Source organism: Megalops cyprinoides, chromosome 24 (assembly GCF_013368585.1).
Source record: "Megalops cyprinoides isolate fMegCyp1 chromosome 24, fMegCyp1.pri, whole genome shotgun sequence".
Taxonomy (NCBI): Eukaryota; Metazoa; Chordata; class Actinopteri; order Elopiformes; family Megalopidae; genus Megalops; species Megalops cyprinoides.
In genome coordinates this window covers 19,788,147-19,804,940 of record NC_050606.1, presented here as the reverse complement: position 1 = coordinate 19,804,940, position 16,794 = coordinate 19,788,147, and the positions used below count along the sequence as shown (strand labels likewise).

Sequence of the window (16,794 nt, the reverse complement as noted above, 5' to 3'; positions counted from 1 at the left end):
TGCATATCTCTCCTTTTTACGTACAGTGTGCACGTCTGGCAATTAACAGACAAACTATTAAATGACCAGGAACTTTATTATTATTGCATGCGATAACAGCTCTACAGCAGGTATTGCATGTTGCATTAGTTCATTGCCGTGTTGTTGGATGTCAAAAGGTTTATCTTCTCCACGTGTGTAATAAATGTGTCTGTTGCTGTGGAGTAATGGGTGGAGCTGTTGTTTGGTAAACCGATACCGTGTTCGCAGCCACAAGGATTAAGCAGCTATTCAACATTTTTATGACGCAAGGATACCAAAATATCACGTCTTGTTGTGATTCACTCTTATTGTGTAAAAAAAATAAAGCATTGAAAGCAAGCGCTAATGCAGGACTTGAACTAACACCGCATCGTAGGCCTATTTTGATTCGCAATGTGGTTACAGATCATAACAGATGTCACCCCACGGAAGCAGTTTTGATTTCCCCGACCAAGCCGGCTGTAAGGCAGTTGCTTTCGCTTTGGCATAATCGAAACTTACGACCCATTGAAAAAGAGACTGCGCTCGCAGCTCTCAGACCTTTGAGAGATAGCTAGAGGAGAGGCGGTGAGTCGAGAAGCCGTTTTTATTATAACTATTTCTTCATTTAGGAAATGAATGCCAATATTTGTCTATATGTTTAAGGTACATGGAGTAAATATATGTATGGCTTTAAATATGCCTTTCCGTTTTAACTTTCCGTTGTAGCCTAATTATTGCAGTTTCCGTGTACTAAATCAAATGACAATCCACTGTGAAGCCCTGCGTGACTTAAACAATTGTCACAAAGTTATTTTTGACTGTCGTGTTGTAATAATATCTAGATACAATGAGTGAGTGGGCAAAAAACACCGTATCACGGTTCGGCACCTGTACGTCAAGTTTATTAACTATGTCGTTATCCCTGTGTATTTCATTAAGGTACGATTTAACGGCGCATGGAAACTGAACTGCGTCTATACTGACATGTCTGGAAGAGGAAGCCAGCACCGTAAGTGTTCCTTAATTTCCAGGCGAATGACATCTGGCAGCGGCCATTTCGAGTCAAATCTGACGCAGGGCGGGTGTTCATTATCTTATGATATGATATGATCTCGTGACACAGAGGAGGCTACTGTGTTTTTTTTTTTTTTTTTCGTGCAAGCGGTGCAAGCTAAGATGATATAGGGATGACGCTGCATAATACTGAGGAGTAAAGTGACTGGTAGCAAACAGGTTTGATGTCCTTGCATACAATAACCTTTCCTTGAGTATCAACGTTTACTGTTGACACATCTGCGTTTCGCCTTTGCGCTTTTGCTTTTCTTGTTTTGGTGATCATGAATTTATGATCGAGGAGGTAACGGGATGAACATAAAAGTGCACTAGTCCTCTTAGTGTGTTGAATAAAATTAAAGTATTAAAAAGTAAAAGTAAATACAGTAATAAGTAAATACAGTAATGCTACAGTAATGATGACACTTTAATTTGAATGTGTGTGCGAGACCTGCTTGATATTGTTGTAAAAGTGGTGAGTCACCACTGAGAGCGCTGTGGAGTAATATTGTCGAGGAAATGGGGGTTGCGGGGAATTAATTTTGCTGAGCTGAGCCTGTAATTTACACGGAATTCTGTTGTTGCGCCATTGCGGTATTTATCGAAACGCACATAGCCTAAATGGATCATTGTTTGAATTTAAAGTACAATTTTACCTGGATAGGGACGACTGGAAAGCAAATATCACCAAATACATTAAACGTGGGGGAGGAATAGATATTGTGTCACTCTACCTAAGTAAATACTTTAATTTGCTTAGGTGGAGTGACACAGTATCTACACCTGCTACGAGTAGATTGCGACAAGCAGCTTACAACTGCTAAGCAGATATCACCAAATGCATTAAAACATGGGAGAGGAGTAGATAGATGTTGTGTCACTCCAACTGTTGGCCATTTACAGTGAGCAATTATGTCACTATCAGCTATGCCAAATGTACAGATACAAAAAGTTACAAAATGATGTAAGCCTTTTGCTTACAGCAGTGAAGGAAACATGTTTTCTTACTTCTGATATAGGGGTCAGGCCACCCCAACAGCAGGGTCGCGGCAGACCAGCAAGGAGAGAGTCGCAAGGGACAGGTGAGTAGCAGCCGAGGGTAACAGTACTGAGGGAATAGCTACAGTACTTATGGAATCGCTGCAGTACTGATGGAAAGACATGTTCACAGACATCCTCCTTTAACCACTGCCTTAAGCTGTGTCAGTGCACTGCTGTTCTCATGCATGCATTTCTTTGCAGGTGAACGTGTGGGGAACAGCGCCCCTGGTGGCCACTCTCACAACAGAAGGGGGGGCGACGGGTCCCAGCCCCACGGCAGGGAGGCGGAGGCCGGCGGGAGGCCGCCGCGGAGACGCGCAGGAAGAGCTCCTTTTCAGTACTGTCCCCCCCTTCTCTCGGTCGCTCCAACAACACTGGATCTGACCAGCTCTTTCAGCCCGGGTGGAGGTCCCCTCCAAAACCGTGAGAGAGGAAGGCAGGATAGACCAGGTAAAGCACTGAACACTTCATAAGTATGTTAAAATATTCGGTAACACTTGAATTACACTTCATAATGCCTGCATAACACTGTAACTAGAATAGCATGACTCAAGACATAGCATGTCGTGACAGATTATATCAGCTGTCATAAAACCTGACAGAAAAAACTTTATGTCATAATAGCTGAAACCAGACAAAAGAACATCTGTCTGACAGAAAGGTGGACATACTTGTCTACTGTCATGGTCCTTAATGCCTGTACTCTGCTTTTTATCCTTGGATTTACTGAACATGGATATGTCCTGTTTACCTGCCATATGAAGGGGTTTATGACAGATTTATGATCTGATATTGCAGCTTATGTTAGGCTTACATCATTGTTATGATGGTGTTATGCAAGGATTACATCTAATTAAAGTGACGCGTTACCAAGTATTCTGTCATCATCAAACATACTGTAAATGCAGAGTACCTGTATTTGCAAACACCATTTCACCATTTGAAATTGAATCTAAATTCTGATCCATTACAGTGAATGCACCCACCCAGAACAGCTGCAGGAGAGGCAACCAGCACAGTTCCCAGGGACGCATCCCAAGGCACTCTCTCCACACAACTGGCGACTCTGCTGCAGGAACACAGAGACCCCCCGTAAATCGCAGACCCCCGAGTCGCACTGGAAACCACAATACGAATGGTGAGAATGCCCTGGGCCTATTTCATTTAGGGATGGAGCCAGGATTGTACTAAAGTAACGTGGCTGTTGTTTTAGCCACTGCCAGAGGTACTATTTGTAACATGTTCCATGTATTAGTAATCTGACCTATTGTATATATAGGTGTTATTGGAAGTATTTAATTAATGTGGCCAGCATTTTAGTTAACTATGTCAGTAATCTAGTCACTGTATATGGTCAGTATTTTGGTGTGGGCATGGTATTTTACATAGATTGTTATTGTTAGTTTTATGTTCTATGCTCAGTTGCACTACCAGTATTTCAGTAAAGTGGACAGTACTTAGCAATGTGCTATGTTACACAGTCACTATTCCAGTAAAGTAACTACAGTAAGCATAATATGATTCATATAGACTAAATGATCGCATTAATATTTTGTTAATGTGTTCAGTGTTTTGGTTATGTGGTCAGTGTTGTAGTTGTATGAGCATTATGTTAGTCACAATGCAAGTAGTTTAGTCATGGAGAAGGATCAGTGTCACATGGATGATACTGCAACTCATGTCTGTGCTTCATTCTGAACGCTTCCAGAACATGGCTCACAGGGAAGTCAGCTGCGTCCCTCACACAGGACGCTAAGTCAGCCGAACCTGTCAGACCTGGGCCGTCATTCCCAGGACCACCACCGGAGGGCCAGGAACAGCCAGGAATCCCAGGACCCCATGTCCAAGGCGAGTCACCGGCTGGACTTCCGCTCGCTGGAGAAGATCCTGCAGATGGAGCCGTCGGAGGTGGTCATGAAGCTGGCAGCGCCGGGCAGTGGCCTGCAGGAGTTCCTGGACAGGAAAGAGATGACGGACAACCTCACCTCCCTCACGCTGGACGTCCTCAGCAAGGCCTGCAGCAGCCGCACCAACAGGCAGAACCTGCAGCACCTCCTGGCGGTGGTCAAAGACTCCCAGTTCCTGAAAGGTACCATCCCCATGTTCCTGATGACGTTGGGCACGAAAGTGGACCGTGAATCGAGGCAGCAGAGCCTGGCGAAACTCGGGCAGATCGTCGACCTGTACGTGTCCTTGATGAGCGTGTTCCCGTCCAGCACCGTCATTGACGTGTCCCTCGCCGTGGTCCTCCTGGAGCGGGAGTTCACCAACCTGCAAGCGGCAGGTGTCGGCGGCCTGGGGGAGGTGCAGGAGAGCCTGGAGAGGCTCCAGAGGATGGTCTCCCACCTGCAGGAGAAGAAACGCGAGGGCACCCTCCGCTCGGACGCCTACTCCTTCCTGCTGGGCGTCCAGGACGAGTCGGACGTGGAGAGCTTCAGGCGCATGTCCGTCTTTCCGACGTACGAGGATATACATGCGACCGAGCGGCCCTTTCTGAGGCCCAACATTATCGGCGAGAGCTTCAGGGACTGCGACACCTACCTGGACACACACTTCCGCCTGCTGCGGGAGGACTTCATCAAGCCCCTTCGTGACGGGATCTCCCACCTCCTCCGTTTTGATGGCAAGGACCTGCGCCGCGGCCGCTTCGATGACATCCGCATCTATTTCGACGCCCACATCGTCGCTCCGCTGTGCACACCCAAAGGGATCCTCTACAGGGTCCAGTTCGACAACAAGAATCTGAAAATGGTAAACTGGGAGAGCTCCAAGCGACTGCTGTATGGGGCTCTGGTGTGCCTGTCCATGGACAACTTCGAGACAATGATCTTTGCCACCGTGGCGAACCGCGACGTGAAGGAGCTCAAGGAGGGCGTCACGACACTATTTTTCACCGAGGAGAACAGGATGAAGCTGGCGGACGTGTCTGAGAGCAACACCTTCCTCATGGTGGAGACCACCGCGTTTTTCGAAGCTTACCGCCACGTCCTGGAAGGCCTGCAGGAGATGAGGGCCAAAGACCTGCCCATGCAGAAGTACATCGTCAGCTGCGATGACAATATCTCACCTCCCGGCTACCTGCTGGCCCACCAGCATGAGTACAGCCTCCAGGCCCTGATGAACGATAAGCCACTGAAGGTTGACGAAACCAGTGGGGAGACGTTGCGTCACAGGCTGCGCAGAATGCAGCTGCACTACATAATGGGCAGGGATTCAGATCCCGAGGGCACCGAGGCCAAGGAGACTGTGGGCGACATTCTAAACTTCAATGACTGGCCAAGCAAAGAACGGCTCAATCTGGATGAGTCACAGATGAAGGCTGTGCAGTTAGCCCTCACCAAGGAGCTAGCTATCATACAAGGCCCGCCAGGAACAGGTGATCGTTCATGAATTAGCTGTTGTTGTTACGAGAAAGACAGACAAAGTCATCATCTTTTCTAAACTAAGCTGTATTTCAGCAAATAAAGCCATAGATGCTAGCAAGTAAACATAAGTAAGGACCAAGGCTACTTTTTGATATGACCTGTGGAGGTGACTGCATGTATACATAGAAATTTACAGTATATTATGTATGAATGATTAAACCAATTTTAGAGAGTTATGTAAGCCTCCAGAATCTGATAGTTATTCCCATACCATGTCCTTCAAGGAAAGACATTTGTTGGTCTGAAAATCGTCAAGGCCCTCCTGGACAATGCCCACATATGGCAGTCAGGAGGAAGCTCTCCCATCCTGGTGGTCTGTTACACAAACCATGCGCTGGATCAGTTCCTGGAAGGTAATACATTTGTTCCTTTTCACTTTTACTCCTAGCTAGTTACATTTAATCATTTTAAGTGTTATAGTCTTTCCCTTTGACTTTGAGGCATTCTATCGGGTTATATGGTGACTCTCCAGTATGGATGAAAGGGAAACTATCCTAACTTGTGGCATCCCTGATTGTTTTGACATGAATTTATTTATCTTTTTCTTTATTTTAAATCAATTAACGTATTGATTTATAAACTGGATGTACACTTGTGAGTGTGGGATGTGAGTTTTTGTATATATAGTCATATATCCATAGGTGGAATGTATATTTTATTTATTAGTTTGAGTCTATTATTTTCAGCATGCCTTATAATAATAACTGTTATTATTTGTTTACTATTTTGTGTATTACTTATTTCAGCATAATGTATTTATTTATGCTTATTTTTATGTTTACAATAGTATTGTTTAAGATTGATGTGGTTTTACAAAACTAGAAATACATTGTCATGCCACTGAAGCCTGCTGAACTTAGCTGCTCTCTTGCTTCTGTGAAGGCATCCTAAAGTTTATGAAGAAGTCCTCCGGTCTGGTTCGAGTCGGGGGGCGGAGCTCCAGCGAGAAACTGAAGGAGCTATCCCTGAGCAGCCGGAGGAGAGCGAGCAACTTCAGGCAGAACCTGGCGGGTTACCTGCGGGCCATGTTCGCCCAGGTAAGCTGTGGGCGACTCACCCCCCCCCCCCCCCCCCCCCCCAGCATGCCGTCTGTCCACGGAGTTCGCCTCACATTGAGCGATTCAGACGCAGTAAAAAATGCACTCCAAAAATTTATCCGCAAAGTCATCACTTGCAGCTTTGCTGTTATCTTGTTTTGTCCAAAGCATCATTTCATTTCGTTGTATCATTTTTTTATGATCTTCTTGCGATCAAGTTTTTATTATATTTTAGACATGACATAACAAAAGGTTACAGAAACAGATATTCATTTTACATGACGTTAATGATTCTGTGTGATGCATGTGAGGTTGTATGCTGTTGTGCCTAAATTAAACCAGAAGATGGGTAGCTAGCCATATCTATCAATTAGTTTCCTGGTTGTTGAAGTGTCAACTGTACTTTTGTTTTGTTGACCACACCTCTGAGAAATTAGAGAGTAAATATCAGGAAAAACAAGAATAGGTGTAGAGCCGACAGCTCAATGTTCTTTAGAATAGTAATAATGATAAATATCTGGGATCCTTTTGGATATTCCCCTGTTGTAAGTGGCATAGAACAGGATTGATATCTACTTTGTGTGAAGAGTTTCAGCAGAGCTCCATGTGTGTTTTAGATCAATCAAGGGTGAACAGCCTAGGCCAGTTCCAGTCTCAATTGTTAAGTCGTATGTAGATTCCTTCATATAACAGGGCCTCACCACATGAGCACTTGCGTGAAACTGTGCTCCGTTCTTAGCTCAATGATGCCAGAAAGGCCATGGAGGAAGGCATCGGGAAGCGGGCGGCCCTGTTTGAAAGCTCCGCTCAGGGTATTCTTCACGAGAATGTGCTGGAACAGTACATCCAGGCTCTCCACGGGACCACGCTGGAAGAAGGACTGGTCAGTGCTACTATGTTTATTTTGAAGCTTATCTTCTCTTGCAGTCTCCTGTAGCTTTTTTTTTACATGTTTACACAACCGGATGCTGATCCTTAATGCGATTTTATCGTTTCCCCTCAGCCCACCGGGTTTGGCGGTTACCACCACAGGAAGAGAGGCCGGTCTGTGATGATGGAGTGGCTCGGGGTTTCCATGCTGAGCCATGCCTCCAGGCAAATGGGTGAGCGAGAATGGACTCTCGTCTGTCACATTCAAAATGGTCCCAGGGATCGCTGACACGTTGTATGAGAATATGCAATGTGGGAATTTGATCTGAACAAATTAGGGACGGTGTGGGAATAACAGCAAACAGAATTCAGACACAATAAAAGGCAGTTTTACTGATACAGGCAGCTGGAGTCAAGCAGAGTCAGATCTTAACCAAAATGGTGGCATTGCAGCAGACATCTTACAGCCCTCTTCGTGTACATAAACACAGTAGGTACACAGTATGCTTTGAACAGTGTTTCTCTTTGTATGAATGCTAAAGATAACAGGGGAACAAGGAAGTCCTTGACTCTTATCACTCTAGTAACTGAAATTATTTATAAATTATTATAAAGAGTTTCATGTCCCTGGGCTTTCTGTGAGTTTACGAAAGTGTTTGTGTGTGTGTGTGTGTGTGTGTGTGTGTGTGTCTATGTCTGTGTCTGTGTGCCTGTGTGCCTGTGTGTGTGTGTGTGTGTGTGTGTGTGTGTGTGTGTGTGTCTGTGTGTGTGTGTGTGTGTGTGTGTATGTGTGTCTGTGTGTGTGTGTGTGTGTCTGTGTGCCTCTGTGTTTGTGTGTGTATGTCTGTTTCCTGCTTTCGGTTGCAGAGATCATTGTTGACACAGAGGAGGACAGGGAGTACTGGATGAGTGTGGCGTCTGATGTAATGAGAGATCCTGAGGAGGACCTGGAGCGGCTCACACCAGATACCACAGGTACCAGCTGGAGAGAGGGCGGGACATACATAAGTCAGGGTAATATTACACCATTTATGACTGGCTCTAAAGAATTTTAATTACCATACCTACCACCTGATAAAGGCCATAGAACACTGGCAAAAGAATAAGCCATTAATGTGTGTGCTGATGTGGCAGTGAAGCCTTGGTAGTGTTGAACCCTGTGAACTTCTTACATGAGAACGTTCTTGTGTTTATCAGTGACTTGATCATTGACGTGAAGAATTTCCATTTCAGGGCATGAAGATTTTGGTGATTTTGATCTGTACCAGTCTGAGGATGAGGAGGTGGAGCATAACAGTGGTGAGTTAGACTGACTGCTAGAACAACAGTGGCCCCTACTGTTTTGAGTCTTTGATTGCATTGTTATATAGTCTTCTGTTTATTTTTGGCTACAGCTAAGCAGGCCTAGAAACATAAGTGTCCCTCCCTCTCCCATTGATGAACTGACAGAGTAAACAGAGTCCCTTTAAGTAATGACGTACCTTTGTTCGACCAGTAGATGGCGATCTTGTACATAAACAGTAAACAGTAATGGGAGAGTGAGGCTTCATGAGCCCCAGAATGAGTGAATTCATATATTATATTATATTATTGTCATTTAGCAGACACTTTTATCCAGAGCAACTTACATCCAGTAGGTGACAATTTTATCCAGTTATACAGATTGTAATATCAGCCAGTTTGAGCCAGTCATAGTGTCATTTTGTTACAGAGGGCAGAGTCTTTTGTGAGGTTCATGTGAGTCAGTGATTGACAGAATATGACAGATCCACCCATGATTATAGGGTTTTCCATTACTACTAAAAAGGGGATCCGCCAAAATGCAGCCTTCACAGAGCACCTATTGTTTCAGTTACGATTTATTGTTTGTCATAATCTGCTTACGTGATAAACAGCAAATGTATAAGTCTACCGTTCCCTAAATGACTTTGTATGAATCTCAGGTGATGTTGCTGAAGATCTTGGTGACCACACCAGCAGTGACGGCGACGATGACTTGACCTCCACCGATGTCCTCGCAAGAGCGACAGAAGTCCTCTCATTGGCTGAGCACCAGCGGGATGAAGGTACACTGCTCACAACATGGGTGGACAGCAAAATTAAGCCTAGAATGATTCCTCACGTTACACAGGAATGTAATGAGGAGTAGGGGGACTCTGGGGAGAAATGGCTGATGGGAAATTGAGTTTGTCATTGTTCCATTGCTCCTTGTTTATGAGCCTTTATATGTTACATATCGTTTCATACAGTAATTTCAAGATTCCTCAGAGCCAAACTTGTTTGATGCAGATGTATTTCATTTAAGAGAGCTGTGTCAATTGCACTGTGGGCAGCAGTGTGGTGTAGTGGTAAGGAGCAGGGCTAGCAACCAAAAGGTTACTGGGTCGATTACGTGCTGGGGCACTGCTGTTGTACCCTTGGGCAAGGTACTTTATCCAGAACTGCCTCAGTAAATATCCAGCTTGTATAACTGTATAAAATTTCAACCTATGTAGGTCTCTCTGGATAAGAGTGTCTGCTGAACGACAATAAGGCACATTGCAGCTGATTGGCTGACTGCCTTGGTGGTCAGCTGGTCAGTTTGAGTGATCGATCTTGTAACGACCCGACTGGCAGACTCCGCGAGCGAGGTGGCCAGCGTGACCACGGACGGGGACGGGGACACGGACGGGGACACGCTGCAGGTGGCGGAGGAGGCGGAGCTGGCGCAGGCCGAGCGGATGATGGAGGGGGACGACGTGCAGAAGCACATCCAGAGCGCCCGCCGGCGGCTGGCGCAGACGCAGAGGGTGGTGCTCGCCTACGTGCCGGAGGAGGAGGAGAGGGAGGACCCCCACGGTGAGGGCTGGGAGGTAAGCCTGCCAGGCAGATCATCTCTGGCGGTCTAGAGACCAAAATCCAAAATCCGACCCCTCCGTACACACAAAATCGTTTTTTCCTTCCCAGATAACAAGAGACATGAAGAAGAAGCTGAAGCATGTGGTGAGGCAGGAGCTTAAGAAAACTGACCACATGCAGGAGGAGGATGCAGAGCAGATTTCCGAGCTCTGGGCTCTGCCATACAAAGAGCGCTGGCGTCTCTACAGGTGAGCGTTCTGCAGCTTTCTGCAGTTCCCTTTTACACACAGTCACTGGTGTGCAGGGCTGAATATCCTGTTCTCTTTGGCGCCATCTGCTGCTCAGTTAATATGTGTTTTGACTGGCTGTTTCTACCCACTGATTCCTGTTTTGGCTGTGTGTCTTGTGAAATCATATGTAACAGTGCAGCTTTTTGTAAAAACTGCTGGTGAAAGCTATAGTTGTAATAAGAAATTAGCTTAAAATAACCTGCTCCTGACGTGGTGCTGACATTTTTTCATCTAAAATAAGTATCGTTGTAAAAGATTGCACAAAGGTGTATGCATGATCTCTCTGTGCCTCAGGCTTTGGCTCTCCAAGTATCGCAGTGATATCAGGACCACAATTTTGGAGTATGAGAACGAGTACCAAGCAATTGTTAACCGCATCGAGGAGCTGAGAAACATTGAGGACCAGACGGTCCTCAAGGAAGCTAGCGTCATTGGGATGACCACCACATGTAAGTCAACACCAGGGGGAACCAAAGTTCAACCTCGGTTCTGTCAAGACAGCGTCTGTAGGGACACTTGATTAGTAAACACTAACATACTGCATATTACCTAGCTGCATGATTTGTCATCTCTATTAAATCTTTTATTACCTATCAATAAGTATGCAACTGCACAAAATGCATAAGTTGTGAATGCATTTCTGCCTCATAATTGACCATTACTACATTAGCCAGGCTAGCTAGCTAGCGATACCCAACAGAATTTTGTTCTCATAAATACTATTACCAAGTTAACTTAAGCAACTGTACATCAAATGACCTGTATTTGCTTAATAACTGAAGCAGTAGTGCTTGTTTCTAACTAGTGTGATATTTTAAAAAGAGTTGCTTGTCTTGTAGCTGCTTACTGTTGTATGACCACAGACAGACTCAAGACTGCCCAGATTCTTAGCTCTACTGAAAAACTCCTGTTCCTCGTTTGCAATGAATTCTGGGATGTAAAATGTGAAACGCTTCCTAAATAGTGTGCAGCCCTCTTATTACAGTGTTGTAGTATGACACCCGGGTGCTTTGAAGCATAATACACTATCCGGATTGTCACGCGTGAATGTACTTGACAGCTGCATACACACCAAGAGTACACCGTGTGCCTGTGCATGGGCTTGAACAAGGCCAGTAATGTGTGGCATTCTCCCGGCTCTAGTTGGCCCCAGCATTGCCCGCACAAAAATGATAACGGAGAGAGTTTTCTTGTCAGAACCTTCTTTAGGTTTTTCTATGTGATTATTATATATCCGGACAATCAGTTCGGTGCATTCCACGTTGTAAATTCTATCTCTGCCATAGTCAAAGCTGCAAGCATTCTGATTTGTTGGCTCGTTGTGCACATTCTTGAAGGAATGTGATCTGAAAACAGAGCATCTGTAGGAATTCACAGGAATGCAGATGGCCCTGATACCTTTTCTTCAACAGGACATGCTGAACATAAGAGGGGATGCTGGAGTTGAATATCTGGTCATAATAGAACTTATTATTATTATTATTATTATTATTATTATTAATAAGTGTGAATGTCCTGCAGGTGCGGCCCGGTATAGGAGGGTTCTGCAGGACATTCGGCCCAGGATAGTGGTGGTGGAAGAGGCAGCAGAGGTTCTGGAGTCCCACATCATCACCACGCTGACCCCTGCCTGCCAGCACCTCATCCTGATTGGGGACCACCAGCAGGTATGCGGCTCTCATTTCTCCTCTCTGTCCAATGCTGCAAAATAGGTCCTTTTTATTTTATTCATTTGAATAATAAGCAAAGCCACCCATTTTTGGAACAGCATAAATCAAAAGTAGCGGTACTGGTAGAAGACAGGGCATTCATGACCCCTGCTGCTGGAGCGACAGAGGTTTCTGTAAGCTTTTTTTTAGCAATAGGAGAGGGAGGCTCCAGGAACCCCATGTTGAGTAGTGCTGCCAGGCACTGCAATTACAGGCTTGTATGAGCCAATGAAAAGTCTCTGCTCTTCATACCAAAAAAGCTATTATTGGTTCAAATCAGGGAGTCGTAGATACCACATGACTCTCCTGTCAGGCCATTACACTAGTTGCCTTCATCCACTCCTGTCTTAGTGGAACCAACTGAGATTCCCTTCCTTGCTCAAAACTTCTTTGGTGGATTAATTAACAGTGTTTGGTTGGTTTTGAATCTTCACAAAAGTTGATTTGGATTCATCCAGAATCCTCTCTGTCCACTCTGTCCGTGTCCCGCAGCTTCGGCCAAGCGCTACGGTGTACGAGCTCGCCAGGAACTTCAACCTGGAGGTGTCCCTGTTTGAGCGGCTGATTCGCATGGACGTCCCGTACGTCAGGCTGGACTACCAGGTACGGCGAGGGGCCAGGTCCGGTTCGTCAGAGTCCGTTCCCCCCAGTACAGAGCTCTCGCCCAGGGCTCCCCCTTCCTGTTTGCATAGCCGAGCCGTTTACACGTGCCCGACAGCTCACAGATGCCCACTGCACCGTGTGAACTCGCAGGACATCCTCACATCCGACGCAGAGCTTAAATACAGGTTTTATGCATTGTAATCAGGGTCTGTGTGTGCACACAGGTCAACCAGTAGTTTTCAAAAGGATGATATAAAAAAAGATGCTCATGTGAAATTTCACAGGTGCACGGTAAAAGCAGAAAATAGCAATAAAGGAAAAATCCTAGCACTCTGATTTATGTCATACACGTACACACATGCGTACATATGTACATACATACATACATACACACATACACAATGATACAGAATGCTTACATACGTGTCCAATTAAATGGTCCCTTGGGTTGTTTACTTAAATAAATAAACAGAAATTTCTTTGAAAAGCTGCACACATGCAAGAGCTATACACAATGTACATATCAATGTCTCATAAGATTTCAACAAATCAGATTTGCATGTCTTTTCCGTCTATCGTAATACTTTTGCTTGGACAGGAAGAGTCAGAGGAGCCTCAGGAAGTTGGGGCAGTCACAAACTTCACCATGGCCACATAAATTCTGCATTTTTCAGATACCATACTAAAACACTACAAAACTGGTGCATATCCTATTTCACTATACAGTACTTCTGTTAGAAGTTACAAGTGAAACAGCAGTATCTTCTTAAAAGTATGAGAAAACCTGGAGTCCTGCCATTGGGGGGTTATGAGAACCATTCTGGGTCTTCTTTAAAATCAGTCTTATTGTTCCTCAGCATCGTATGCGCCCAGAGATTGCCCGCCTGCTAACACCACACATCTACGACAGACTGGAGAACCACGCCTCAGTCACACTGTACGAGAACATTAAGGTAATAATAAGTGCACTGGAACCACATCAATAACAGAACTATATTCTCTTACACAAAACTGACACTGGACAGTAGGTGAGATTTCATTTTTGCACACACCACAGTGGAGAGATCATTTCTAAGAAGGGAGCAAAATGAATACCAAGGAAACAATCCTCATTTGTTGGCATTATAAGCAGCCAGAGCATAAAGTATCCACATTTTGATAAATATATGATTTTTTGTGTTACGAAGTATGTAGTATGTTGTCTGGCCATTAGTCATTAGTCTGTGTATCACTACATTTAACCAATACTCATTTCAAAATGTGAAAAAACAACACACCCTGTAGTTAAATTGCAGGATATCAGAACATATGAATGACATCATCGAACTATTTGCTCCATTCGTTGTAATGTCAGCTACCTTGCATGATACATGCAGTGAAAATGCATAAGGAGAATGTGTTTAAAGTGTATGCAATAACGTATGGAAACACTCTTTCAGGGGGTGACGACTAATGTTTTCTTTGTGGAGCACAAGCACCTGGAAGAAAGCATCCATGAGGGCCGTAGCCACCAGAACATGCACGAGGCCACCTTTGTGAAAGCCCTCTGTTACTACCTAATGTGCCAGGGCTACCAGCCCTCCCAGATCACCGTGCTCACCACCTACACCGGCCAGCTGTTCTGCCTGAAGAAGATCATGCCCAAGAGCATGTTCCAGGGCGTGAACCTGTGCGTGGTGGACAGGTACCAAGGCGAGGAGAACGACATCGTCATCCTCTCCCTGGTCCGGAGCAACATGGAGGGGAAGACGGGCTTCCTGAAAATCCCCAACCGGGTCTGCGTGGCCCTGTCGAGGGCGAAGAAGGCGCTCTTCTGCATCGGGAACATGTCCATGCTGTCCACCGTCCCGCTGTGGAGCAAAATCTCGGGCGTGCTGAGCTACCACGGGCAGCTGGGGGAGGCCCTGACGCTGCGCTGCGAGAATCACCCGGCCACCGTCATCGCGGCAACCGAGGCGGAGGACTTCCTCAAGGCGCCCCTGGGCGGCTGCCTGCTGCCCTGCGACTTCCGGCTGGCGTGCGGCCATGTCTGCACCCGCCTCTGCCACCCCAGCGACGCCGAGCACAAGGAGTTCAAGTGCGCCAAGCCGTGCGCCAAGACCCTGTGTGAGCCTGGCCACCAGTGTCCCAAAAAGTGCTCGGAGGAGTGCGGCGATTGCCAGGTGCTCATCGCCAAGACGATCCCCAAGTGCGGACACGAGCAGGAGGTCCCATGCTCGGTCGACCCGAAGAACTTCCTCTGCCGCGTCCCCTGCAACAAGACGCTGCCCTGCGGGCACATGTGCGTCCGCGCCTGCGGCGAGACCTGCACGCGCAACTGCCCCCAGAAGGTGACGGTGGACCTCGGCTGCAGCCACCAGAGGGTCATGCTGTGCCACGTGAAGCAGGACGCCGACGCGAGGGGGGAGAAGATCAGGTGCTGGAAGAAGTGTGGAGTCGAGCTGGACTGCGGCCACACCTGCGCCGGGACCTGCTATGACTGTGCCGCGGGCGCCACCCACCTCCCCTGCCGCTCGCCCTGCGGTGCCCGGCTGATCTGCTCGCACCTGTGCCGGGGGAGGTGCGGGACGCTGTGCGCGCCCTGCCAGCAGCCCTGCGAGAGCATGTGCTACCATGCCAAGTGCCAGCGGCTCTGCTCCGAGGCCTGCCTCCCCTGTGCCATACCCTGCGGCTGGCGCTGCAAGCACCACAGCTGCTCCCGCCTCTGCCACGAGCCCTGCGACCGGCCGCCCTGCAGCGCCCCCTGCCGCAAGAAGCTGAAGCACTGTGGCCACAGCTGCGTGGGCATGTGCGGCGAGCCGTGCCCGAAGAAGTGCCGCGTCTGCCACGCCGACGAGGTGCAGGAGCTCTTCTTCGGCAACGAGGCTGAGCCCGAGGCCCGCTTCGTCCAGCTGGCGGACTGCGGGCACATGTTCGAGGTGTCCGGCTTCGACGCCTGGATGGCGGAGCCCGAGGCGGATGGGGCTGTCCGGCCCAAGTCCTGCCCCAAGTGCAGCGTGCCCATCCGGAGGAGCGTGCGCTACAACAACATCGTCAAGCGCATACGTGCGGACATGGAGGTGGCGAAGAGCAAGGCGGCGGCCATGTGGACGGAGAGCGTGCAGAGGGCAGTGAAGGAGAGGGAGGAGAAAGGGATACGGTCTTCCGAAATCCCGTCCCTTGTCTCTGAGCTGTCGGGCTCCGACTTCGACGTGAGGAAAGCAATGTTCATCTACAGGCAGATTGAACTCCTCTCCAAGCTGGCAGAGATAAACCACAATGCCAAGCTCACCCTGCCATTGGTACATCAGTTGCAGATCAAACAAGCGGTAGACCTTTGCAGTAAAAAGATAGTGACACCAGAAAGCAAAGGGAGTTCCATGTCCAAGCATAAGAGGGAAGCTGAAAGGCTTTTGTATTTAGCTGAAGCGCTGGTGTTATCTGAGATCTGTAAGAAATATCGAAACGCTGAGAATCTTCCTTTTCTGATCCAGCTTTCAATGCTGCAAGCCATCATTATTAAATTGAAGAACAGTGAGCTGGCCCTGAACGATCAGGAAGTGCAAAACATCCAGAAAAGTCTGCATGACATTGCAAAAGAGGTTAAACCGTCCACCAGGTGGAAGATGGTGGAGGAATCCAATGGTCTTGTAATTGACTGTGATTTTCTGAAACTGAATCACTGGCGCAAGTGCATCGTGGGACATATATACTACAGACTGGGCGCTCACATCGACACCAAAAATGACTGCTGTCCTGAGTGTTCCTGAGTGACCAGTTACATGCAGCAGAGTGATCTCACGGCTGTCAGAAATATGCTTCTCCAACTGCGGATGGAAACTTAAAGAGCGCCATGCCAACACCGCAGAGGGAAAAAATCTTGAGAGGATCAAAAGTGACTAAAAAAAGACATTTATTAGCTAATAGACTGTATATAAAGTAGATC

General features: G+C 47.0%; 1 protein-coding gene across 1 annotated transcript; it reads left to right on the top strand.

Moving 5' to 3' along the window:
• The first annotated feature begins 302 nt into the window (after nt 1–302).
• LOC118771374 (NFX1-type zinc finger-containing protein 1-like) lies at nt 303–16,767 on the top strand. Its single transcript, XM_036519350.1, has 20 exons — nt 303–588; nt 943–1,012; nt 2,076–2,138; nt 2,299–2,547; nt 3,071–3,235; nt 3,806–5,473; nt 5,747–5,875; nt 6,405–6,559; nt 7,299–7,442; nt 7,563–7,662; nt 8,297–8,404; nt 8,663–8,728; nt 9,373–9,495; nt 10,046–10,281; nt 10,376–10,515; nt 10,852–11,006; nt 12,079–12,224; nt 12,759–12,869; nt 13,727–13,822; nt 14,309–16,767. Exons 2-20 carry the CDS (start codon nt 988–990, stop codon nt 16,616–16,618), a joined length of 6,189 nt encoding a protein of 2,062 aa, XP_036375243.1. The 5' UTR covers nt 303–588; nt 943–987; the 3' UTR covers nt 16,619–16,767.
• The last annotated feature ends 27 nt before the right edge of the window (nt 16,768–16,794 follow it).